At 44.4% G+C, this 24,843-nt stretch overlaps 3 protein-coding genes across 4 annotated transcripts; 1 reads left to right on the forward strand and 2 right to left on the reverse strand.

Annotated features, from left to right (window-relative positions):
- The first annotated feature begins 3,236 nt into the window (after nucleotides 1-3,236).
- LOC123085551 (elongation factor 1-alpha-like) lies at nucleotides 3,237-7,709 on the forward strand. Of its 2 annotated transcripts, XM_044507211.1 has the most exons (4): nucleotides 3,237-3,758; nucleotides 4,551-4,576; nucleotides 5,510-5,999; nucleotides 6,613-7,709. In XM_044507211.1, the coding sequence occupies exons 1-4, from the start codon at nucleotides 3,237-3,239 to the stop codon at nucleotides 7,492-7,494; spliced, it is 1,920 nt and encodes a 639-aa protein (XP_044363146.1). In that variant the 3' UTR covers nucleotides 7,495-7,709. The 2 variants fall into 2 exon arrangements, with proteins under 2 accessions (XP_044363146.1, XP_044363147.1); XM_044507212.1 differs by lacking the exons at nucleotides 3,237-3,758; nucleotides 4,551-4,576 and adding an exon at nucleotides 4,812-4,931.
- A 6,745-nt stretch (nucleotides 7,710-14,454) lies between these two features.
- Nucleotides 14,455-15,853, reverse strand: LOC123085552 (proline-rich receptor-like protein kinase PERK2). The gene has a single exon (XM_044507213.1). It carries the CDS (start codon nucleotides 15,793-15,795, stop codon nucleotides 14,872-14,874), a length of 924 nt encoding a protein of 307 aa, XP_044363148.1. The 5' UTR covers nucleotides 15,796-15,853; the 3' UTR covers nucleotides 14,455-14,871.
- Nucleotides 15,854-16,533: 680 nt separating this feature from the next.
- LOC123085553 (protein disulfide isomerase-like 5-1) lies at nucleotides 16,534-18,813 on the reverse strand. Its single transcript, XM_044507214.1, has 4 exons — nucleotides 18,586-18,813; nucleotides 18,133-18,191; nucleotides 17,858-18,033; nucleotides 16,534-16,874 (listed from the first exon to the last, which is right to left on the reverse strand). The coding sequence occupies exons 1-4, from the start codon at nucleotides 18,718-18,720 to the stop codon at nucleotides 16,789-16,791; spliced, it is 456 nt and encodes a 151-aa protein (XP_044363149.1). The 5' UTR covers nucleotides 18,721-18,813; the 3' UTR covers nucleotides 16,534-16,788.
- Nucleotides 18,814-24,843: the final 6,030 nt, after the last annotated feature.

Here is a 24,843-nt window from a genome sequence, read left to right on the forward strand (position 1 = left end):
TGACTGCGAAGGCTGAATGGACTCTGCTATACGGGTCGCAGCTGCTAAATTCTGAATTGGGGTTCGATATACCTGAGTCGGCGGGAAGAGTTGACGTCGACTGGTGTCGGGAACTCGTTGCCGCGCGCGCTCGTCGAGTGCTCGCTGAAGGTTCTCTAGTCGAGTGCGCTCGGCCAAATTGGCCAGACGCGCCTCCTCCAAGGCACGAGCCTCGGGGGTTTCTCCTGCGATGGGAACACGCAGGGGATCCTCGTTCCTGCGGCGAAGCTCTTCTCTTTGCAGAGAGTCGAGTGGCTCGGGCTGGTACTCTTCGTAGCCTCGTGCAGGGTCGTCGCCGTCACCTGCTCCACCACCACGGGCGAAGCCAGGAGGACTGTGGGGCCCGTCGACCATCAAGATTTCCGCCGCTGGATCACTGCTTCCGCACTCGGATGCAGTCTCTCCGGAGCCAGTCGACTGATCGAACAAGCCGTAGAGAGATTCGTTGGGCTCGATTGCCGCAACTTGTGTAGTGGCCGACTGGCGAGCCACCGCGTGACTCACCCATCGCTGAAGCCTCGACCGGCCTGAGCGCTTGCGCTGGCGGGAGACCGGGAGGGTGGAAGATGGAAGATCCGACCGATACTGGGTCGATGGTTGCCGCAGCAGAATGCCGCGGACACATGCGCGAAAATGCGTCGCACCGCGGACGGGGAGCGCATCTACGTCGAGTGGAGCCTCCTGGAGCCATGCGGAGTCGTCGGCGATGAAGGTGAGAGCGCCGAGACGGATCTCTTGACCCTCGATCAAAACTCCAGCAGACACCATGATGAAAATACTCGGAAGAATCGCAACTTCTCCACAAAATCGCTAAAACACCTGCCCCAAGGTGGGCGCCAACTGTCGTGGTTCTAAGCCTGACAGTAGAGTGGGGGGTAGGTATGGAGAGGCAAGGTCCTAGCTATGGAGAGGTTGTAAGCACAAAGGATGTACGAGTTCAGGCCCTTCTCGGAAGAAGTAACAGCCCTACGTCTCGGAGCCCGGAGGCGGTCGAGTGGATTATGAATGTATAGATTACAAGGTGCCGAACCCTTCTGCCTGTGGAGGGGGGTGGCTTATATAGAGTGCGCCAGGACCCCAGCCAGCCCACGTAGGAGAGGGTTTAAGGTGAGTTAAGTCTGGGGCGTTACTGGTAACGCCCCACATAAAGTGCCTTTACTATCATAAAGTCTACTTAATTACAGGCCGTTGCGGTGCAGAGTGCCTCTTGACCTCCTGGTGGTCGAGTGGGTCTTCGTGGTCGAGTCCTTCAGGCCAGTCGAGTGAATCCTCGTTGGTCGACTGGAAGGCGACCTCTTCCAGGGATGTCCTAGGGTAAGTTACTTGGAACAGGTCCATGACCCTACCCTAGGTACATAACCCCATCAGTTCTAGCATGCATGCTTTTAATGATCACACTCCTAGGAACAAAATTAAGAGATTTATTTTCATACATCGGTTCCTTTATCAAATCAACGAAGTTGGGGGTGAACACTAATCATTTTAAGATCTTCACTATTGTTGCTAGTCGTGGCACCCTCGTGTTTTGGAGGTTGTTTGGGCCCCAGAACTAGTCGCCTGGCAAGAGCTTCTCGAGTGTATTGCCCTTCAGGCTCCGGATGTTGACCAGGCGCATGATCGCCTCCTTTGGCGCCTAGAACCGTCCGATCAATTCTTCACCAAATCTCTCTACCATGCCATCGATGCAGTTCCTGGGCCAGAGCCTGCTGCCCAAATCTGGACGATTGGACTCTCGCTAAAGATTCAGATCTTCCTTGGGCAATGGATATGGGGTCGGGTTCTTTTAGGGGTGGAGGTACTCAAGCGCAATGACCCTAGAGACGACGTCTGCCTGATATGCTAGACTACTAAGGAATCTAATCTCATATTTTTCGCCCGCGCATCCGCACAATTCCCGTGGAGCTGCTTCCGTGAGGTGGTTGGCGGCCATTGGTGCAATACCAACTTCCCCGACCTCTTCGAGGAACTCCAGTCTTTCGCGATGCAGTGCTGCCACATTAGGTGGCTGGGTATTGGGGATCTCGTATGGATGCTATGGACGATTCGCAATAAGCTTGTGATTCAGCGTGCGCCTTTTCGACGATCTACTGACGCGATTTTCAGAATGTGTGGCTACTTGCAGCTTTGGCGGCCGCTTAACCACCCACCGGATCGGGATGCCATCAACATCTTCATTGCAGATCTTCGTACGTTGGACTTCTGCTTGGCTCCGCCGCTTCCCTCACCACCTCCGAAGCCGGATTAGTCCTTCAGACTCGTTGTGGCAGTGCCTATGGATAGGCTCTTGCCCTTTTCATTCCGTTCTTTTTTCTCTTTAGGGCTTGTTGAGTTGTGCCCTCAGCAGAAGCTGAATCTTGTCGTGCTTTGTCTATGTGCTACTTGTGTGCGTGTGTGGTGTGTGCTTGTGTGTTGGAACTTTGTGGCTTCGATGTTTTACTTTATATGTAAAGTGGGGGAAAGTCTTTTTTGGTAATAGTTTGGTATACAAAGTTCCTAAAAAAGAAATAAGATTCAAAATATATGTTTTATTATAAATTATGATACACATGCATGCTTATACTTATTATAGATTATGATACGTGTGTACCCTTATACTACTAGTTACATGATCTGCAGTACTCTCTCCTTCCATCTATATAGGGCCTAATGCGTTTTTTAAGACCCCTTTTGACTATTAATAAGATTAATAGTACATGAGATGTATAATGTGAAAATTATATCACTGGAAGCTCCTTTCACATACGAATTTGATGGTATGCTTTGTGTAACTTGCATGTCATATATTATGGCTCTAACATTTGGTCAAAGTTTAGCCTTGAAAAATGCATTAGGCCCTATATAGATAGAAATAAAAGAGCAAACATGTTGGAATCAAGCGTTCAATTGCCTCTGACCAACGACCAAGGTCATTCCAAGGTTGAGCACAACCGAACCCAATTCACATCCCACAAAACTGTGTAACTATCATATTAACAACCCACGTTACAAAGAAAACAAAAAATAAATATTTATCTCCTTCCATACAAGAGCACACTACAAAGGAAAGAAAAAAAAATCAGCGCCCATTTTACAAAAGGAACAAAATTACAATATTTACCTCCTTCCATAAAAATGCATATTCTATGGTTCGCTATCCATGTTGCTTGTGCAGTTACCAATCGCATGATTCTTTTGGGCGTCTTCCTGACACGTCGGCCATGGCGAATATGCTGTCGGGTGGTTACCAATCGCATGATTCTTTTGGCTGTCTTCATGACACGTCGGCCATGGCGAATATGCTGCCAGGAGTCGTGGCTGCGGGTAGCCATGGGACGCCACCATCGCTCTTCGCTCAAGGGCCATCCGCTGCATCCACCACCACAGGCACGTCGCAACAGAGGGTTGTCATCGCGTGGCTCACGCCTGGGCCGGGAGCAGCTGAAGATGGGGAGCCCCCTCTGGTGGCTTCGAGGACCCGTGCACCGCCTTCGCCATTGGTAGCTACGTCGCATGACGACCTCATCGGGGAAGAAGGAGGTTGTCACGGCTCACCTTGGTCAGAGAAGCCGAGCCGTGTTGTCAGCAGCCGATGCTCCGGTCGGGGCTGCGTAGGAGGAAGATACCTCACCGGGGTTGTGGGCCATGCATTGTCACGCTGCCACATGCTTCTGCTCTGCAGCCGCCCCGAGAGTTGGTCGTTCGAGAGGCTCATGGTGGAAGGCGTCCATGAGTCCAAGGCGGTGAATTGTGCGCCACCGCCCACGCCCACGCTAGTGGGGAAACTATCATCGAGAGCCGATGGTGCTCCATCGACCTCTTGCCTTCGATCTAATGAAGTGTTTCGTCCAAATACGTCAATTGCTAGGCATTAGTTCTTTGTACGGAGGTGGCAATTTTGGTACATATTTTGAAGTAGTCCATCCAATCCTTTTTACACCACATATAAGATTTGTTTGAAGTCAAACTTCATAAAGTTTAACCATATTCATATAAAAAAATATCAACATCTACAATACTAAGGTTATAAAATATGAAAACTAAATTCATGACACAACTAATGATATTGATTTTGTCTTGTGAATGTTGATATTTTTTTTCCATAAAGTTAGTCAAATTTTATGAAGTTTGACTTCAGACAAATTTTATATGAAGAGTAAAAAGGACCGAAAGAAGTATGCAGTGAATAAAGCTCTAAACAATATCCCATCTATGGAGCGAAGCATCATAAATTGCATCAACAAATGGACCTTCAAGAGAGAATCATCATCAAAGAATAAACAATAGATAATGTTGCTACTTGTTTTCTAATATTTTTGTAACAAATTATAAAACATTTATTTAATTGTTAATTTTATGTGAAGACATGTCTACAGATTGTGTGTTACATGCCTGTTCACATTGTTGGCATGAGACACATTTAAATAGATTGGTATACAAATAGTTTGATATACAAAGTCACTAAAAATAAAATTCAAAATATGTGTTTTTATTATAAATTACGATACGTGTGCTCGTTTATAATATTATTGCAGTGTCAAAAATACTCTTATATTAGGGAGTAAGTTACACGAATGAGTTTTTTTTTAATTTATAGTTACATGAATGAGCTAATCCACTTCGTGACTTCGAGTACCAAAGTCGGTAACCGGGTCCCCAGGAATCCAGGACAGGGAACTTGCCGGCCGCGCAATGTCCAAACACGCCATTACCGCCTAAAACATATCGTTCGTACGATCAGCACCGAACGGCCAAGATTTCCCGCAACGACAGCCATCAGACGTGGATCAGACGGCCAGGAAGGAACCCTAGCACCCCCGCTGCCAATATAAAGTGGAGAGGCATTCCGCTCTCCCACCCCCCTCCTCAGTCCCCTCCCGCCGCCGCCTCCCCTCCGTTCGTTCTTCTTCTTCGGGGTCAGTTTCCCGATCCAGTCCCCTTCTCTTTTCTGAAGCGTTCTCCATGGCTGTCGAGAAGCTCTAGATCTACGCTCATGTCTCAGTTTCTGTTTAGTTGCCTGTAGCGCGCGAGCCGCTGGAGTTTTAGGAGCCTTTCGAGCGGATCGTTCTTTCGTTTTTACTTTGAAGGGCTTTCTGCTAATACTGTTGCCTTGATCCGTAGTTTGCTAGGGTCATGTTCCTAATTTGTTAGCGCAATTGCAAGCTCGTAATACCGAATCATCTCTGCTCTTTGTTTGTATATTTATCGGTCCATGGACGTATACTTTTAGTTCGTAGAATGCACAGATTACAGTCTTGTGGAATATTTATATGTCGTTCCATCATATTTTTTTTGTCGTTCACTGGTGGTGTTGCCGAGATCTAGTTATCGCTTCTGGATGATATGCTGGAACTGTCATAGCATCTTATTAGACCATCTTTTTACTGTTAACCGTCACCGGCAGCAAGATATTTGATCTATCAGTTTATGTCACTTGTTCACATGATAATTCTCCGCGTCTGTTGGTTTTAATAAATTTTTATCTGTGTTGCAGTTGGGTAGTTTACGTCTACCCACCAGCCATGGGTAAGGAGAAGACTCACATCAACATCGTGGTCATTGGCCACGTCGACTCTGGTAAGTCGACGACCACTGGCCACCTGATCTACAAGCTTGGAGGCATTGACAAGCGTGTCATCGAGAGGTTCGAGAAGGAAGCCGCTGAAATGAACAAGAGGTCTTTCAAGTACGCCTGGGTGCTTGACAAGCTCAAGGCCGAGCGTGAGAGAGGTATCACCATCGATATTGCTCTCTGGAAGTTCGAGACCACCAAGTACTACTGCACCGTCATTGATGCCCCTGGTCACCGTGACTTCATCAAGAACATGATCACCGGTACCTCCCAGGCTGACTGTGCTGTTCTCATCATTGACTCCACCACTGGTGGATTTGAGGCTGGTATCTCCAAGGATGGCCAGACACGTGAGCATGCTCTCCTTGCTTTCACTCTTGGAGTGAAGCAGATGATCTGCTGCTGCAACAAGGTATAACTTGCAAAAAATCTTCATTCCTGGAAGGCCATATAACCATATTACTTTGTATAGATGCTGCTACTTGTGTGGTAGACTTGTTTGAGGTTGCTATATGATCCAAGTGCTTGATTTTAACTAACAGTAAACATGCTCTCAATCAATTGCTTGATTTCATATTGCTGCACACATATTTTGATTGTAGTAGTCTAATTGTATGTTTGATTTGTAGTAGTCTAATTGTATGTTTGATTTGTAGTACATTTGGATATACCAGCTTTAACCTGTATGAATCTTCATGTAATAATAATATTAAATGGTGTGGAGTTGGATGTCACTTGGTTCATCATCTAGATGAGAACTATGCACAATGTATTAATATTTGTCTGTTGTCCTGTACTGCCATACCTGCAGTTTTTCCTGTAACTAGTTGATTGTTCTGCTGCTCTAATGTTTAATTCTCACTCTGTGATAGGTACTGCTGTGCTAGTGTTTTGTTCTGCTTGTTTATGCTAGTTATAACAGTATAATCAAGTCTTCTGTTGTTATCTGTTTGCAATATCTTACAGTTCCATCTTAGATCTGAGTATCATTTAACTAAAGGTGTCCTTCTACTGTTATTTTTTAGATGGACGCCACCACTCCCAAGTACTCAAAGGCACGTTACGAAGAAATTGTTAAGGAGGTCTCTTCCTACCTGAAGAAGGTCGGCTACAACCCTGAAAAGGTTCCCTTCGTCCCCATCTCTGGGTTCGAGGGTGACAACATGATTGAGAGGTCCACCAACCTTGACTGGTACAAGGGCCCAACCCTGCTTGAGGCGCTTGACCAGATCAACGAGCCCAAGAGGCCCTCAGACAAGCCCCTCCGTCTTCCCCTCCAGGACGTTTACAAGATTGGTGGCATTGGAACTGTGCCTGTTGGCCGTGTTGAGACTGGTGTCATCAAGCCTGGTATGGTTGTTACCTTTGGTCCCACTGGTCTGACAACTGAGGTCAAGTCTGTTGAGATGCACCACGAGTCTCTCCTGGAGGCGCTTCCTGGTGACAACGTGGGCTTCAACGTCAAGAATGTTGCCGTGAAGGATCTGAAGCGTGGTTTTGTTGCATCCAACTCCAAGGATGACCCTGCCAAGGAGGCAGCCAACTTCACCTCCCAGGTCATTATCATGAACCACCCTGGTCAGATTGGCAACGGCTACGCCCCAGTGCTGGACTGCCACACCTCACACATTGCTGTCAAGTTTGCTGAGCTGGTGACCAAGATTGACAGGCGATCTGGTAAGGAGATAGAGGCCGCGCCCAAGTTCCTCAAGAACGGCGATGCTGGCATAGTGAAGATGATTCCCACCAAGCCCATGGTTGTGGAGACCTTTGCCACTTACCCTCCTCTTGGTCGTTTTGCTGTCCGTGACATGAGGCAAACTGTGGCTGTTGGTGTCATCAAGGGTGTGGAGAAGAAGGACCCAACTGGCGCCAAGGTGACCAAGGCTGCCATCAAGAAGAAATGAGGCGTTTACCTGAATCCGTCTATGTCTGCTTTTTGAGATCTCTAGTAGTTTAGTGCCTATTAAGTTTTGCTACTGTTAGCGCCGTGTGATATGCGCCCTGTTGATGTGTCATTTGAGTACTGTCGTTAATTTCGGCTTTTGACAAAACATGGAAGCTTCTGAGACTACTCATTTTTATCCTCTGCTTTGGAATGTTAGGCTGCTACTTTTAGTCATAGCTGATGTTTCTCTTTGAAGCCTTTGGTTTTTTGTCGCCTTTGGTGGTTTTTTGTCATGATAATAGCAGGTTGTTGGCATTCTCACATCTGTTTGCATTGATCCCCATCTAGGCCTTCCAAAATATGTTTGGCCAATAGTGGCATGACCAAAATGTTAGGGACTTGGATAGTAACTAGGAAAATTTTGGCAAAAATCGTAGGCTTTGATTTATTAAAAGATCTAGCCATGTAGTGCATAATGAGCTGATTAAAATGCTTACAATCAAATCAGAACTAATGGGCAAATAAAGGGTGCAAAATAATTAGCCTACACCGTTGCACAACGGAGGGAAATAGAGTGCAATGACGTTTTTGTTAGTTCGAAAAAGATTATCGTTGTTAGGGCTGGGGGCTCCATGTGCGATGTGATTCAGTTAGGATGCGTTTGGTTGAAGGTGTCGTATGAATGGGTTGGGACCGTTCAATTTTTTTGGAATTGAACCATTCAATTCATGTGTTTGGCTGAATATAAGTGGTGAGCTAATTATTTAGGACGGGACCATCAGTCATGCTCACATAGTCATGCATGCAAAGGGTGGCCATTTGATTCGACCGAATTGATTGGGTGGAACGGTTCAGCATCTTCATGGCATATTCTTTTTTTTGGCTCGAACCATTCATGTGCTTTATAACCAAACATGTCTATTTTCTGAACGATCCCAACCCATTCATGACCGCCCTTACAACCAAACGCACCCGAGTAGGAAATATGGAGCAGAGTAGCGCAGCACCAAGCCGGCGGTACATCCTCACCTTGGTGCCAAAGTTTTGTGAAGCTTGTAAAGTGAAAAAGTGATTTTTCTAGAAATAAATGATTTTTATTGATTGGGCACTATATATACAGAGAGCAGTTACAAATTTGTGAGAGTATTTCTAACCGCAAGCAGCGGTTGCTAATGCGTGAGACATAACAGTAACTCTCGGTTCCTTAATTAGGACTTGATAATTAATAAATAATCAAGTGCTCTAATTTTATTTCTAACACTCCTTCTTGGATCACGCATCTTCTAGAAGAATCCATCATTCAGTGCTTCTTGTATATTTCATCATCTAATGCTTCTTATATAATCGTCATCCTGCTTGAGAATCATTTCTGCAATTTAAGAACCTTCCTAAAAAACTCTGTGGAAAAAATATGAGGAGTAATAGATATACCATTGAAAACTTCTTTAAAACTCTGTGGGAAAAATATAAGGAGAAAACGATATGATATAATTTATATTGCCTCATTAAAAATCTTTTATGAGAAAACTGATGCAAAAACTCATAAAAGAAAAGAGTACAATAATTATTATCTGATGATAACTAAAGGGTTATAATTCTAGGAGTTTTTCTTCCCCTGAAATTTGCAAATCTCGAATACGTCTCACACCAATCCCATGAATACATTTCTGAAATGTTGAATTTGGTAAAGACTTTGTGAACAAATCTGCTAAATTGTCACATGATTTGGTTTGTAAAATATCAATTTCTCCATCTTTCTGTAATGAATGTGGAAAGAACAATTTAGGAGAAATATGTTTTGTGATATTATTTTTAATATAACCCATTTGCATTTGAGCAATGCAAGCTGCATTATCTTCATAAATAATAGTTGGTGATCCTAATGAACCAATACCACACGAAGTTTGAATGTGGTTAATCATCCTGCGAAGCCATACACATTCCTTTGATGCTTCAAATAATGCAATTATTTCAGAATGATTAGTGGAAGTTGCTACGAGAGTCTGTTTTTGTGATTTTCATGAAAAAGCAGTTCCACCATATAAGAATACGAAACCTGTCTGTGACCTAGCATTGTGAGGATCAGATAAATAGCCAGCGTCAGTATATCCTACCATAGTCATATCTTGGTTTTTCTGATAGAATAAGCCAAGATCTTTTGTGCCATGTACATATCTAAAGATATTCTTTACTTCTGTCCAATGACGTTTTGTTGGAGCAGCGCTATGTCTAGCTCGTAAATTTACCGCAAATGCAATATCAGGTCTGGTGCAATTTGCAAGGTACATTAGCGCACCAATAGCACTGAGATACGGGAATTTAGGTCCTAATATCTCTTCGTCATCATCCCGAGGTCTAAAAGGATCTTTATTCATATCAAGGGATCTGACAACCAAGGGTGGTTTGGTTGGATATGATTTATCCATATTGAATTTTTCCAAAACCTTTTGAATATAAGCAGGTTGATATACTAAAATTTCCGAGGGAAGATGCTCAAGCTGTATGCCTAAGCAAAATTTGGTCTTTCCAAATCTTTCATCTCAAATTCCGTCATTAAATGATTGCGTGCTTCTTTTATATCATGTGTACTCCCAATGATATTGAGATCATCAACGTACACTGAGATGATGCAAAATCCATTTGAGGATTTCTTTATAAATACACAAGGGCAATCATCATTATTTGAGTATCCTTTCTGAATAAGAAACTCACTCAGTCGGTTATACCACATTCTACCCGACTGTTTTAAGCCATAGAGTGACTTTCGTAATTTTACACAATATGCGTTGCGATTTGCTTTTGGATTCGGCATTTTAAGTCCTTCAGGAACTTCCATATATATGTCCGATTTGAGTGACCCATACAAGTATGCTGTCACTACGTCCATTAACTGCATAGATAAATTCATTTGTACTGCCAAAGATATTAAATATTGAAACGTTATTCCACTCATGACAGGAGAGTATGTATCATCATAATCGATGCCAGGTCTCTGCGTGAACCCTTGTGCTACAAGCCTCGCTTTGTATCTCACCACCTCGTTGTTTTCATTCCTTTTTCGAACAAAAACCCATTTTGCTCCCACAGGGAAGACATTCTGAGGAGTAGGTATTACTGTGGAAAATACCTCTCTTTTGTTGAGCGAGCGCAGTTCTGCCTCAATTGCTTCCTTCCATTTAGGCCAATCAGGACGCTTGAGGCAATCCCTGACGGTCTTTGGTTCTGGATCCAGTTGAAGGGTTTCAGCAATTTCAGAGGCAAAATATATGTCGACAATTGTAGTCTCTCTGTTGTATGATTCTCCTGTTTCTATATAGTTTATGGAAATTTCTTTTATACCTTCAGACTCTATGTGATTTCCCACAACAATAGAGTCATGGTGTTCCGATGTCCCAGCTACTATATTTGTATGCGCATTTATGCTGGGTTCTAGATGTTGATCATCTGATTGGTGTCCTTCAACTTGAGGTTGAATTGCATTTACTGGTAGAGGATTTGATTTCCTCTGTTTCCGCGGAGGCTTCTGAGAAGCTATATTCCGGCTAACCAGATTTCTCCTCTTACTCTCATTTGGGGTTTGAGTGGTTTTACTTGGTACCTCCACTCGTTCTGGTGCATTAACAGCGGGGATATGTGATTTAGTGACACCTTTATGGTCAGTAAATGCATCTGGCAGATTATTTGCAATATGTTGCAAATCTATAATCCTCCGAACTTCAGTTTCAGATTTTTTAGTACGTGGATCTAAGGACTGGATGCCTGTTACATTCCAATCTATTTTCTGACATTCTTTGTGGTTTGATTCTCCCCCTAATGCCGGGAAATGGTCCTCATCAAAAATAGAATCAGCGTATCGAGCAGTAAACAGGTCCCTTGTAAGAGGTTCAAGATATTTTATAATTGACGGAGAATTATAACCCACATAGATCCCAAGTTTTCTGTGGGGGCCCATGGTTGTACGTTGGGGTGGTGATATCGGTACGTATACTGCGCAACCGAATTTTCGCAGATGGGAAATACTTGGCTGAGTGCCACGAACTAGTTGCAGCGGGGAGGTTGTGTGGTATGCAGTTGGTCTGATTTGTATCAGATCTACGACGTGTAATACCGCATGTGCCCAACAAGATGTTGGCAAATTACAATTATATAATAATGGTCGAGCAATTAATTTTACTCTTTTGATGAGAGATTCAATCCATTTTGAGTATGAACATAAGGCACATAATGTTCTAAATTAATGCCCATAGCCATGCAATAGTCATTAAATGCGCGTGAAGAAAATTCAGCAGCATTATCCATTCGAATTGTTTTTATCTTATTTTCGGGATGGTTTGCTCTTAATTTGATAATCTGAGCAATTAACTTGGCAAAGGCATGATTACGTGTGGATAATAGACATACGTGTGACCATCTAGTAGATGCATCTATGAGTACCATGAAATACCTAAAGGGTCCTGATAGTGGTTGAATTGGACCACATATATCTCCTTGAATGCGTTCAAGGAAATTTAATGACTCATTTTTTACTTTAAGATAAGATGGTTTTATAATTAATTTCCCACTTGCACATGCGGTGCACACAAAATCTGATGATTTGGGGAATCTTTTAGTTGGAAGGCTGTGACCAATAGAATTGTCAATATTTTTTCTTATCATCCCTATGCCAGGATGACCTAGGCGATCATGCCAAGTCTTGAATTTATCAAGGTCTTGAAAAATTATTTTGTACGCAACATGTGGTACGGGTTTTATATAACTATAATATAATCCAGATGAAAGTGAGGGGAATTTCTCAAGAATTTGTTTCTCAGACCCATTGCTCTTTGTTAAAAGCAAATATTCAATATTATTTTCAGAGATAGTTTCCATATGGAAATTATTTGATTGAATGTCTTTGAAACTTAGAAGGGTGCGAGTAGATTCAGGATACAAGAGTGCATCCTCAATTACAATGGTAGTACCCATAGGCAGAACGAGTGTGGCTTGTCCTGAACCAATAATTGATGCATCGCGACAGGCAATGGTCATAATATTCCCTTGTCTCTTAGTTAGAGTTTGGAAATATTTTATTTCCCTTAATATTGTGTTAGTGGTACAACTGTCCACCAAACATAGTTCTTCTTCCATTGGATTATCTTCCCGTAAAATCTATATAGAGTAAGAGAATATTTTAGGATGATTTTTATTCATTACTCACATATAAATACATACAAAGTATTCATATTACAGTTACACATATAAATATGACATTATGTCTGAATTACATAAGATGATTGGTCCGTAGGACTTTATTCTACTTAGAGTTATACAAATTTTAACTTCCATTATTACAATAAAATAGCTGATAACATCAAATGAGTGATGTGGAGATTATATGAGATCTACGTATGCGTCTTGGGTGTATTCCACCATCATGTTGTCGACATCAAGAAGATCTTCATCCTTCTTCCTTGTTTCCTTAGGAGCGCTTTGAGAAGTGCTAGCTTCAAGGTTCTCTTCTTGTTGTAAAGCGTTGAAGTGAGCTTCTGCTTTTCCATGAACTTGTTTGCCTTTCCTAGTGGATTTGAGATATAAATCCGCTAGATGCTTAGGAGTTTGACATTTGCTAGTACGATGGTTAGTACATCCACACCTTTGACAAATCTCGGATTTGGTGTTTCGGTCATCTTTCTTAAAATGACCTTTACCTTTAGATTGACCAAATGTTTTCTGCTTGTTGTTCCTTTTCCACTTTCCATTGAATTTCTTGAAATTCTTTTTATTCCCCCATACTTTTTAGTAGACTGAGTGTTAGCATGTGCTTCAGGGAGTGGCATGGAGCCCGTTGGGCGTGTCTGATGATTCTTCATGAGAAGTTCATCATGTTTCTCAGCCTGAAGTAAAGTGTATATGAGCTCAGAATACTTTTTGTATTTTTGTTGACGGTACTGCTGTTGTAGTACTCTCATCGAGGGGTGGAAAGTGCACAAGGTCTTCTCAATGAGATCTTCTTCTGAAATTGCTTGGTTGCAAAATCTTAGTTTAGAATTAACCTTGTGAACTGCAGAGTTGTATGCTGCCACGGATTTGAAATCTTGGAACCTTATGAGGGACCATTCTCTTTGGGCTTCTGGTAGCATAACTGCTCTTTGTTGGTCATATCTCTCCTTGAGAGAGTTCCATAAAGCAAGTGGATCCTCCTCCATTAAATATTCTGTTTTTAAATCAGGATGGAGGTGATGCCTTATAAAACTTAATGCTCCATATTTGACTGCTTGCGGTATTTCCGCAGCGCCTTCAACAGGTGTGATAATTGTGGAACCAAGTTTACGACATTCTAATGCTATCTTGGTATCCATAGCCCATGATAAATAATTACTACCATCTAGCTCAAGTTCATGAAATTCTCTATTCATGACGCCAGCCATTTTCCTGCATGTTGTGATCATGCATAAATTAGTTTTACTATGAGAGTAAAATTTAAGTAACAACAAATGCTTCAAAAGAACAAAGTTCTGAAGTATAGCTGATGCTTTATACTTATATGTGTAGACCTCATTTTATGTAAATGACACTTTGAAGATAGTCACCGTTGTGGTGTAGATCTCGCAGCAATGGAGAACATAATCTGGTTTTGACCAGTAGATGTTCATATATCCATTACCTTGTGCCATACTAAATTTTACAAAAACACTTTGAAGGTAGTCATCTGTCAAATGACTAGATGTAGACCTCACAGTAAGAGTGGATAGTCTGCAATTTGATGCAGTAGATCACACAGTTACCTTGTGTTTTGCAAGTATAATATTCGAGGTAATCACATCAATTTGCATATTTGGAAGAGCACTCGAAGATAATCATTTCGCCAGAACAAAAGAGGCAAAACGTAGATCTTTCAGCAATGAGGATAATCTGCAAAGTGCAGTAGATGCCTCATCTACCCTGTGATCCCGAAATATGAATTTGTAAATAAAAATTGTTGTACTTATGAACTACATATTGTAAAAGGAAATGCTGAAGCAATCATGTAGAATATGTACACGTAGTCTGAGACTTTACTTAGATAATACATGGTCTAGATATCCAAACTTACAATACAGTACAGACTGAATATAATAAACAAAGGTTCTTAGTACAATAAAATAGCACTCTCAAATAAACAGAACCGGCTGCTATGCAATATACAAATACTATGGCTATTCTCTGTTGAAAACGCCACAGCACCAGCAGCCATTTATTGGAGTTATTGGCCTGTAGGCCTGATTAGGTGAGGAGCGGGGAGAGTTGGCCTGGCCCATGCACCGACAGAGAGAGGATAAGGAGAGCAGGATCGCTAGTTTCCCTACGTCTCCGCCACTTTTCGTACCTGGACTCAGCACCGCTGCTCGTCAGCTCTCCCTGCCCCATCTCGCCGTCTTCAATGGAAGCGAGTTGGGCCCCGCTTCGCAGCACGGCCTGCTCCGCTGCTGCTCGCCCCAGGGGCGCCGGTGAGGCCAAGGGCATCCAGCGACCACGCGCCACGAAGGGCTGCATGGTTTTGCGCCATGGCCGCGGCGAATTGGCGCAGGATCCGGCGGGCTTTCGGCGGAGGCGTCGGAGGAAGAGGCGGTGCCGGAGGAGGAGGTGGTGTCGCCGGTGATGAACGTGGTGGCGTCGACGACGAGCCCTGGTCCTCTATCTCCTCTTCTTCAACCTTGATCTTGATGTTCAAGTCGGGGATGGAAGGGTAGCCGCCGGTTCCCGCTGCCGCCGGCGTCGGGGATGGGAGATCCGGGACGGGGCCGTATCCAGGAGGGATGAAGTGCTCCGGCAGTTCGTCTGATGGCGTCGGAGACGGCTTCCGCGGTGGTGCGCCCGTACGCGCTGGGCATGATTCGAACCCGTACGGGGGCAGAGGCGGTGGCGCGAGTTCGCAAGGGAACATCTCTTCTTCTCCGAGGAATGGCGCCGATGGACCTCCAAGGAGCCAATCCATCGGAGGGATGGTGAAGACAGATGGCGGCGGAGTCATTGGTACGATGTAGTCGTCGGCGACGGCCGGAGCCGGAGCCGAAGGCCCAGCATGGTTTGCAGTGGTGGTCGGAGCCGAGGGTCTAGCCTGGTGCACCATTGGTGCTCGCCCACGGAGCGGGCGGTTGCCTTGGCGTGCGTACCCACGACGGCGGTTCTGGCGGTGGTTCCAGGCGAAAAAGCGGCGGCGAGGGCCACTCCTTGCGCCAAGTCCCTGACGGCGACGGCGACTTGCAGCACGGTGGCGATGGGTGCGTGGACAGCGACGGTTCTCTCTCTGGAGGAAGCGTGCAATGGCGAAAGCAATCGACGACAGGTCCCTCCCTGCCATTCTTACCTTTCCTGTGATGGCTCTCTGTCGCTCTCGGCAGAGCGAGTACTGATAACGTATAAAGTGAAAAAGTGATTTTTCCAGAAGTAAATGATTCTCATTGATTGGGCACTATATATACAGTTACAAATTTGTGAGAGTATTTCTAACCGCAAGCAGCGGTTGCTAATGCGTGAGACATAACAGTAACTGCACTAAGCAGTTGCTAACATGAGAGAGGAAGTACAACTGCTTCTAGTAGTTAGAGAATACATAGTCGGTTCCTTAATTAGGACTTGATAATTAGTAAATAATCAAGTGCTCTAATTTTATTCCTAACAAAGCTGATGTATAGTACTCCCTCTGTAATATTCGGGAAAAAATTAAAATAAATAGTAAGCATTTTAATCTAAAGAAATATAAAGAAATATAAGAGCTTTTAGATTACTATGTAGAGATTCTATTATGGCCCACATATGGATGTATATAGATGTATTTTAGAGTGTAGATTCACTCATTTTGCTTCAAATGTGGTCTATAATGAAATCTCTCCAAAGACTAAATGGAGGGAGTTCAAGTGATCTATACACTCTTATATTTCTTTACTGAGGGAATACTGTATAAGACCGTTCGAAAGTGTTATGTCGAGTTTAGCAATTCGGGTTAAACATTTTTTTCTGTTTTGCTTAGTCCGGTGAAATTTCTAGTCTTTGTCTTTAGGTCACTGAATAGACATGGTGTATCTTGTATACATCAAAGTTAAGCCCAAGCCCGCAGAATAGCTTTTCGAAAATTGTCTGCACCGAGCAGGTTCATCTAACTGAATTGAAAAGGTTAAAAGTTACAAAAAAGTTTTCTTCTTGCATCTGACGTAGTACCATTCTAAGTTAGCCACAAGCGCCAGGAGGCGGCAGTACAAGCCAACTTGGTCGAAAAATTTAAACAGGTCGAGAGCATTCCAAAGTTGCTTGACCGGAGTATCATCGTCTATTGGCATGTGCCTGCTACGAACACCTATAGCTCATCTTCAGGCCTCACCTCACCTGCTTTCTCAGCTTCGTTCAACACAAAGGTCTTGAGAGACTCCACGTCCCTAGGCCCTGCAATGCCATTGAGTAGTTGGATTAGGCATTGAGCACTTACTAGACGAATATTTTCAAAACAAAGAATCATACATAATGGGAAAATAGAAGCACATCAGAAGGCAACAAACTGCGTGTACAAAGAAAATGCAGCAAAAAGTGTATTGCCATACTGCATATGATCTTTTGAGCGGTGATGCCGAATGACAGTACAAGAAAATTGTAAGTGTTACATTAAATCAACTTCAGGGACATGATACGGTCCAGGATTATGAATTGATGGTTGAAAGTGGAGACTCGCTATAGAATAGCATTTTCATGAACAAAGTACCACAACAAATCCAACAGGTGGAGCAACATGATAACATATCCATCTAATAAAATGTTGAAAAAGCATGCATTCATGATCAATAAAAGCAAAAAATAAAATAAAATGATATGTGAACAAAGTTGTACACAAAGTTTTCCTCCCTCATGTTGTTTATTTAGTTATGAAATATCGTCACCTCTGCTGTTAAGAACTAGCTGATACTCCCTCCGATTACAAATATAAGATGTTTTGGATATTTCAATATGGACCACATACGGACTGAAATGAGTGTAACAAACACACTAAAACGTGTCTATATACATCCGACTCAGACAAAAGTTAGAACATCTTATATTTGTGAATGGAGGAGTATATCAGTAACATCCAAGTCATGGCTGGTCCAAAGAAGAAATTCTAAATTTTCCGCATTAGCGGATCCTGCTATATACAAAAATCGCGCCTAAAATGTAATCTTTTCCAACCTTTTGGTTCAAGTTCAGAGGTTTTAATCTTTTAAGAGTCATGCCCTACTCTCACAATACAAGTCAACAATGTGGTTTTGGTTTCTAAAATGTATCGCCATTCCAAGAGTATCGAACCAGATGCAATAGATTCCAACATGGTTTTCATGGTAGTGGTATCTAGTTTATGTTGTCCTTGTCAAACAGAAGTAAGATGTGAGAGGGATTACCTTTATATTTTGCAACTTCTTCGCCATCATAGAACACCTTGAATGTTGGGTATGAATGAATGTCCACCTTTGAGCAGACTGGTTTGCTTGCACCGCAATCAACTTTTCCGATCTCAATTTCATCCGTACCTTCAATAACCTTCCCGAGGTCCTCCCAAAGAGTTCCTAGGCTCTTGCTGTGTAAATGTAGAAGGCATCCTTGTTTAGCAGCAAGCGGTCAAAACTCGCATTGTAGTTGATACATCCATGTCACCGCTACGGCATGTAGAGCTTACCAGTGCTTACACCAAGGGACGCAGAATTGCACAAACCACACTGTGTCCTTCTCCTTTATCTAGAAACAAGAGAAAAATCCAAACTGGCTTAAGCAACGGCAGTGCACAAGCATTGCAGGGAAGTAACTCAAGAACCAAAACAGGAGTACAGATGGCGCGCCGCATCTAAACACCGAACCTTCCGTGATTGGAAAAATTAATACACCAAGAATAATGATCTATCGGTTTATTATTAGGAAATCATGCTGGAATCAGTAGCAAATCTGGGAAACGGCTACATGTCAGTAACTATAAACACACCGCCTGCTACACTGCATCCCAGCGTAGCCAAGTGATATGTTGAAAAATCAGCTGTTCTTGGGTCCGCGGCGTGCCCTAGAGTACTACTACTATTACATCTCGAGGGGGAGGTGGAAGAGGCGGGAGACACGAGAAGGGGAAAGCAGTCGGTACCTTGTCGGAGAAGGTCTCTTCGGTGAGGGTGATGACCTCGGCGCCGGATCGCGCGGCCAGGGCGGCGAGTAACGTGACGGCCACCAGCAGGAGGTGGATAGGGAGGCGGGAGCGGCGCCGAAGAGCCGGATCCATGGCTCGATCGGAGGACGGCCACGGCGACGACGGGGAGACAAGGAGAAGGCGGATACGCAAGCCGGGGTGGGTCGATGTAGTATTTCCCTGGGCCGGGCCGGGCCGGGTCGGGCTAGGATAGACGATGACACGGGTTTAAGCATAGCTCTGACCTATAAAAAAAAGCATGTGGAACCTGGGCCTCCGACCGGACGTGGGCCACTGTCGTCGCCTTCTTGCTTTGCCAGAGGCCGTCAGCCACAGTGCTCGCCTGCCTCGGCGTTCACATTATTCATCGGCTTTATTTGCTCGGAGAAAAAAGCGTCTACTGTTGTCATATCATAAATATGTTCCTAAAAAATTTATATCATAAAGATCACATTACAAGTCACGTTAATGACTAGCTAGCTTTTGCACAAATAAACACCCGTAAAAGAAAATAATTTACAATCAACACTGAAGAATCCCCTGAGTTTGGCACCAATATCTTTCACCCGCCTCTGGCACTTCCTGAGCAGCCACCAAATGAAAAAGAAAATGTCGGTTCCATTCCGTTTCCTTCAAACTCTACACCTTTATCTCTACATAATGTTATTGTTTCACCTAACCTTATCAAAAATCTAGTCTCTCTCTATTCCTTTACTCGTGACAATCATGTAACTGTGAAATTTGATGGAGTTGGTTTCTCTGTTAAGGATGCATGTACTCGGATGATTCTGCACCGATGTGATAGTCCTGCCAATCTCTACTCCGTCCAGCCATCATCATCTTCCACTACTGGACCGGTGGCCCTCTCTGCCGAGGTTGACCTTTGGCACACACGCCTTGGTCATCCGGGCTCCGCCGCACTTCGCACAATCATGCAAGGATTTTCTTTCTTTTTGTGATAAAACAGACAACCATACTTGTCATGCATGTCGTCTCAGCAAGCATGTTCGTCTTCTATTTAGTTCGTTTTCCACATTTGCATATTTTCCGTTTCAGTCAATTCATACTAATGTATGGACCTCACCTATTCCAAGTAATTCCAGTTATATTTATTATTTTGTGATATTGGATGATTATTCCTATTTTGTGTGGACCTTTCCTCTCCGTCAAAAATCTGATGTTCCATCTACACTCACCATATTTTTTCTTACGTGTCTACACAGTTCGGGAGGTCCGTTCATGCTTTGCAAACTGACAATGGAAAGGAGTTTGACGACCTTAGCATCCACACTCTTCTTGCATCCCATGGCATCATCTTTCGGCTCACGTGTCCTTACACCTCGTCACAAAACAGTCGCGCCGAATGTATGCTCCGCACCCTTAATGGTTGTGTACGCACTCTCCTGTTTCATGCTCATGCTCCACCTCGCTTTTGGCCCGATGCACTCGCCACAACAACCCTTCTCATTAATATCGAGCCTTGCCGTGTTCGATGGACCTATACACCACACCAGCTTCTCTTCGGCTGGCCGCCATATTATGATGATCTTCGGTTGTTTGTGCTACGCTAGCATCACAACCACCACTCCACATAAGCTCGCACCGTAGTCCCTGCCAACATTTTCTCGGCTACCCACCAAGCAAGAGTGGCGCCGCCGTCATCTTCGGTGGCACCTCGCCTCGCCACTGGCCGTTCCCAAGCTGGCCCTGACGCCCCATGCCGTCGTGGCCCGCATGTCGTGGCTGCTTCACCGGCTACTCTAGCCACTTCGCCGGTCCCCTTGACACCGGCCACTCCAACTGCTTCTTCGGTCGGTCACGCCTCGACGCTGGCCACGCCGGCTAGTACTCCGACCGCGGCATGCCGGCTGCTTCTCCGGTTGCCTCGACGTCGGCCATGCTAGATGCTTCTCCCACCGCCTTGGCATTGGCTACTCTAGCCGCCTCGACGTCGATTGCTTCTCCGACTGCCTCCACGCCGGCCTCACCGACCGCTTCGATGCCGGTCTCCTCAGCTATTGCGGCTGCCTCACTGACTTCCGCGGCTGCTTCATTGGCCTCCTCGACCGCCTCACTGGCCAAGCTCGGCCACCACGGCTGCGAGCGGGTCGCATCCACCACCGACGGGTCCCGTTACTCGTCTCATGCGGGTGTGTGCCGTCCGAGCTCCCGCTACTCCATCGATGAGTACGTGTGTGCGGCCTCCACCTCTGCAGCCTCACCGTTGCCCACCTCCGCTCGGGTGGCTCTCCGGGATCCGCAGTGGCATGCGGCCATGCTGGAGGAGTTCGACGCCCTACAGCGCAACCGGACATGGCAGCTTGTTCCCCGTCCACGCGGTGCCAATGCCATCTCTGGCAAGTGGGTGTTCAAGCACAAACTTTGCCCTGATGGTACATTCGAGCGCTACAAAGCGCGTTGTGTGGTGCGAGGCTTTTGCTAGTGATCCGGCGTCAACTTCACGGACACCTTTACCCTGGTTGTCAAACCGGGCATGATTCGTACCACCTGCACCTCGCGATGTCTCAGGCGTGGCCGGTGGACCAGATGGATGTCTCCTACGCCTTTCTCCATGGTCATCTCGATGAACAAGTGTATTGCCAGTAGCCCGCTAGTTTTGTCGATGACACATATCTGGATCATGTGTGCCTGCTTTCTCGCTCGTTATATGGGCCCAAGCAGGCACTACGCGCCTGGTACCAGCGCATCATCGTGTTTCTTTATTAGCTCGTCTTTCGCTCCACTCGCTCCTCCGCCTTAATGTTTGTCTATCAACAGGGCCATGAGACTGCCTATGTCCTCCTCTATGTCGATGACATCATCTTGACGTCGTGCACTACTGATCTTCTTCGACGGCTCACTGATCGACTTCGCGCTGAGTTCGCCATCAAGGACTTAGGCCTGCTACACTACTTCCTCAGCATCGAGGTGGTACGGCGGGTGAATGACTTCTTTCTTCACCAGAGTTGCTTGACCGCACTGGGATGCTTAATTACAAACCCGCAACCACCCCCGTCGACATGAAGGCCAACCTCTCCGCCACCGATGGTTTGCCGGCCCTGGATGCCCCCTTCTACCGCTCAATTGTTGGTGCTTTGCAATACTTGACACTCACTCGCCCGGAGTTGCAGTACGCGGTGCAGCAGGTGTGCCTTCATATCCATTCACCTTGTGATGCTCATTGGACCGTGGTGAAACAGATTCTCTGTTACATTTGCGGCACTATGGATCTTGGCCTCTCGCTCCATGCTTCAGCGGCTATGGACATCGTGGCATACTCTGATGTAGACTGGGCTGGCTGCCCGGACACATGGCATTCCACCTTCGGTTACTGTGTCTACCTTGGACCATCACTTATCTCCTGGTCATCCAAGCAGCAGCCCACAATTCCTCGGCCTAGTGCTCAGGTTGAGTATCGCACAGTGGCTAACATCGTTGCTGAATGCTCTTGGCTTCGGCAGCTTCTCTTCGAGCGCTCTTGTCCTATTAACAAGGCCACTGTGGTGTATCGTGACAACATATCCGCCTGATACGTCTATTTTGCATCATGTTTTCTTACTGTTATTTATAATGTTTTTATCCATAATAATGCTTTTTGGAGTAATTCTAATGCCTTTTCTCTCATAATTTGCAAGGAACACACCAAGAGGGAGAATTCCGGCAGCTGGAAACCTGGACCTGGAAAAGCTACGTCGGACCACCTATTCTGCACAACTCCAAATGAGTTGAAACTTTACAGAGATTTTTTATGGATTATTTGAGAAATACTAGAGCCAATAAACACCAGAGGGGGCCACCAGGTGGCCACAACCCACCTGGGCACGCTAGGCCCCCCAGGCGCGCCCTGGTGGGTTGTGGCCTCCTCGGCCCACCTCTGGTGCCCACCTTTTGCTATATAAGTCATTTTGACCTAGAAAAAAAAAGAGAAGGACTTTCGGGACGACGCGCCGCCGCCTCAAGGTGGAACTTAGGCAGGAGCACTTTTGCCCTCCGGCGGAGCGATTCCGCCGGGGGAACTTCCCTCCCAGAGGGGGAAATCATCGTCATCATCATCACCAACAACTCTCGCATCTTGGGGAGGGAAATCTCCATCAACATCTTCAACAACACCATCTCCTCTCAAACCCTAGTTCATCTCCTGTGTTCAATCTTGTTACCGGAACTATAGATTGGTACTTATGGGTGACTAGTAGTGTTGATTACATCTTGTAGTTGATTACTATATGGTTTATTTGGTGGAAGATTATATGTTCAGATCCATTATGCTATTTAATACTCCTCTGATCATGAACATGTTTATCATTTGTTAGTAGTTACTTTTGTTCTTGAGGTCACGGGAGAAATCATGTTGCAAGTAATCATGTGAACTTGATATGTGTTTGATATTTTGATAGTATGTATGTTGTTATTCCCTTAGTGGTGTCATGTGAACGTCGACTACATGACACTTCACCATATTTGGGAATAAGGGAATGCATTGTGGAGTAGAAATTAGATGGTGGGTTGCGAGAGTGTCAGAAGCTTAAACCCCAGTTTATGCGCTATTTCGTAAGGGACCGATTGGATCCAAAAGTTTAATGCTATGGTTAGAATTTATTCTTAATACTTTTCTCGTAGTTGCGGATGCTTGCGTGAGGGTTAATCATAAGTAGGAGGTTTGTTCACGTAAGAACAACACCTAAGCACCGGTCCACGCATATATCAAATTATCAAAGTAGCGAACACAATCAAACCAACATGATGAAAGTGACTAGATGAAATTTCCGTGTACCCCCAAGAACGCTTTGCTTATCATAAGAGACCGTTTTGGCCTGTCCTTTGCCTCAAAATGATTGGGCTACCTTGCTGCACTTTTGTTACTATTATTGTTACTTGCTTGTTACAAACTATCTTGCTATCAAACTACTCTGCTACTTACAATTTCAGCACTTGCAGACAATACCTTACCGGAAACTACTTGTCATTTCCTTCTGCTCCTTGTTGGGTTTGACACTCTTACTTATCGAAAAGAGCTACAATTGATCCCCTATACTTGTGGGTCATCAAGGCTATTTTCTGGTGCCGTTGCCGGGGAGTGAAGCGCCTTTGGTAAGGAAACATTTATATAGTGTGCTAAAATTTATTGTCACTTGTTACTATGGAAAACAATCCTTTGAGGAGTTTGTTCGGGGTATCTTCACCTCCCCCGAAACCAAAATTAGCTACCCCTAAACCTACTGCACCTACTGAAAATATTGAATATGAAATTCCTTCGGGCATGATAGAACAACTGCTAGCTAATCCTTATGCAGGAGATGGAACCGAACATCCTGATATGCACTTAATATATGTGGAACAAATTTGTGGATTGTTTAAGCTTACAGGTTTACCCAGGGATGAAGTGATAAAAAAGGTTCTCCCTTTATCTTTGAAGGGAAAAGCATTGGCATGGTATAGGCTATGTGATGATATTGGATCATGGAATTGGAATCGTTTGAAATTGGAGTTCCACCAAAAAATTTATCCTATGCATCTAGTTCATCGTGATCGGAATTATACATATATATAAATTTTGGCCTCGTGAAGGAGAAAGTATCGCTCTAGCTTGGGGGAGGCTTAAGTCAATGTTATATTCATGCCCCAACCATGAGCTCTCAAGGGAAATTATTATTCAAAAAATTTATGCTTGGCTTTCTCGTAATGATCAAACCATGCTTGATACTTCTTGTGTTGGTTCATTTATGAAGAAGACTATTGAATTCCGATGGGATCTTTTGGAAAGAATTAAACGCAACTCTGAAGATTGGGAACTCGACAAAGATAAAGAGTCAGGTATCAAACTTAAGTATGATTGTGTTAAATCTTTTATGGATACCGATGCTTTTCAAAAGTTTAGCACTAAATATGGACTTGAATCTGAGATAGTAGCCTACTTTTGTGAATCATTTGCTACTCATGTTGAACTCCCTAAGTAGAAGTGGTTTAAATATCACCCACCTATGAAAGAAGAAATTAAAGAACCAGTACCAGTTAAAGAAGAGACTATACTTTATAATGTTGATCCAGTTGTTCCTTCTGCTTATATTGACAAACCACCTTTCCCTGTTAGGATTAAGGAACATGCTAAAGTTTCAACTGTAGTTAACAAAAGCTATATTAGAACACCTAAACCTCATGAACATGTTGGGCCCAATAGAGGCCCATTCCAATGAAAAGGTTGGCCCAGCTAAAGGCCTA

This window comes from Triticum aestivum, chromosome 4A (genome assembly GCF_018294505.1).
Source record: "Triticum aestivum cultivar Chinese Spring chromosome 4A, IWGSC CS RefSeq v2.1, whole genome shotgun sequence".
NCBI lineage: Eukaryota > Viridiplantae > Streptophyta > Magnoliopsida > Poales > Poaceae > Triticum > Triticum aestivum.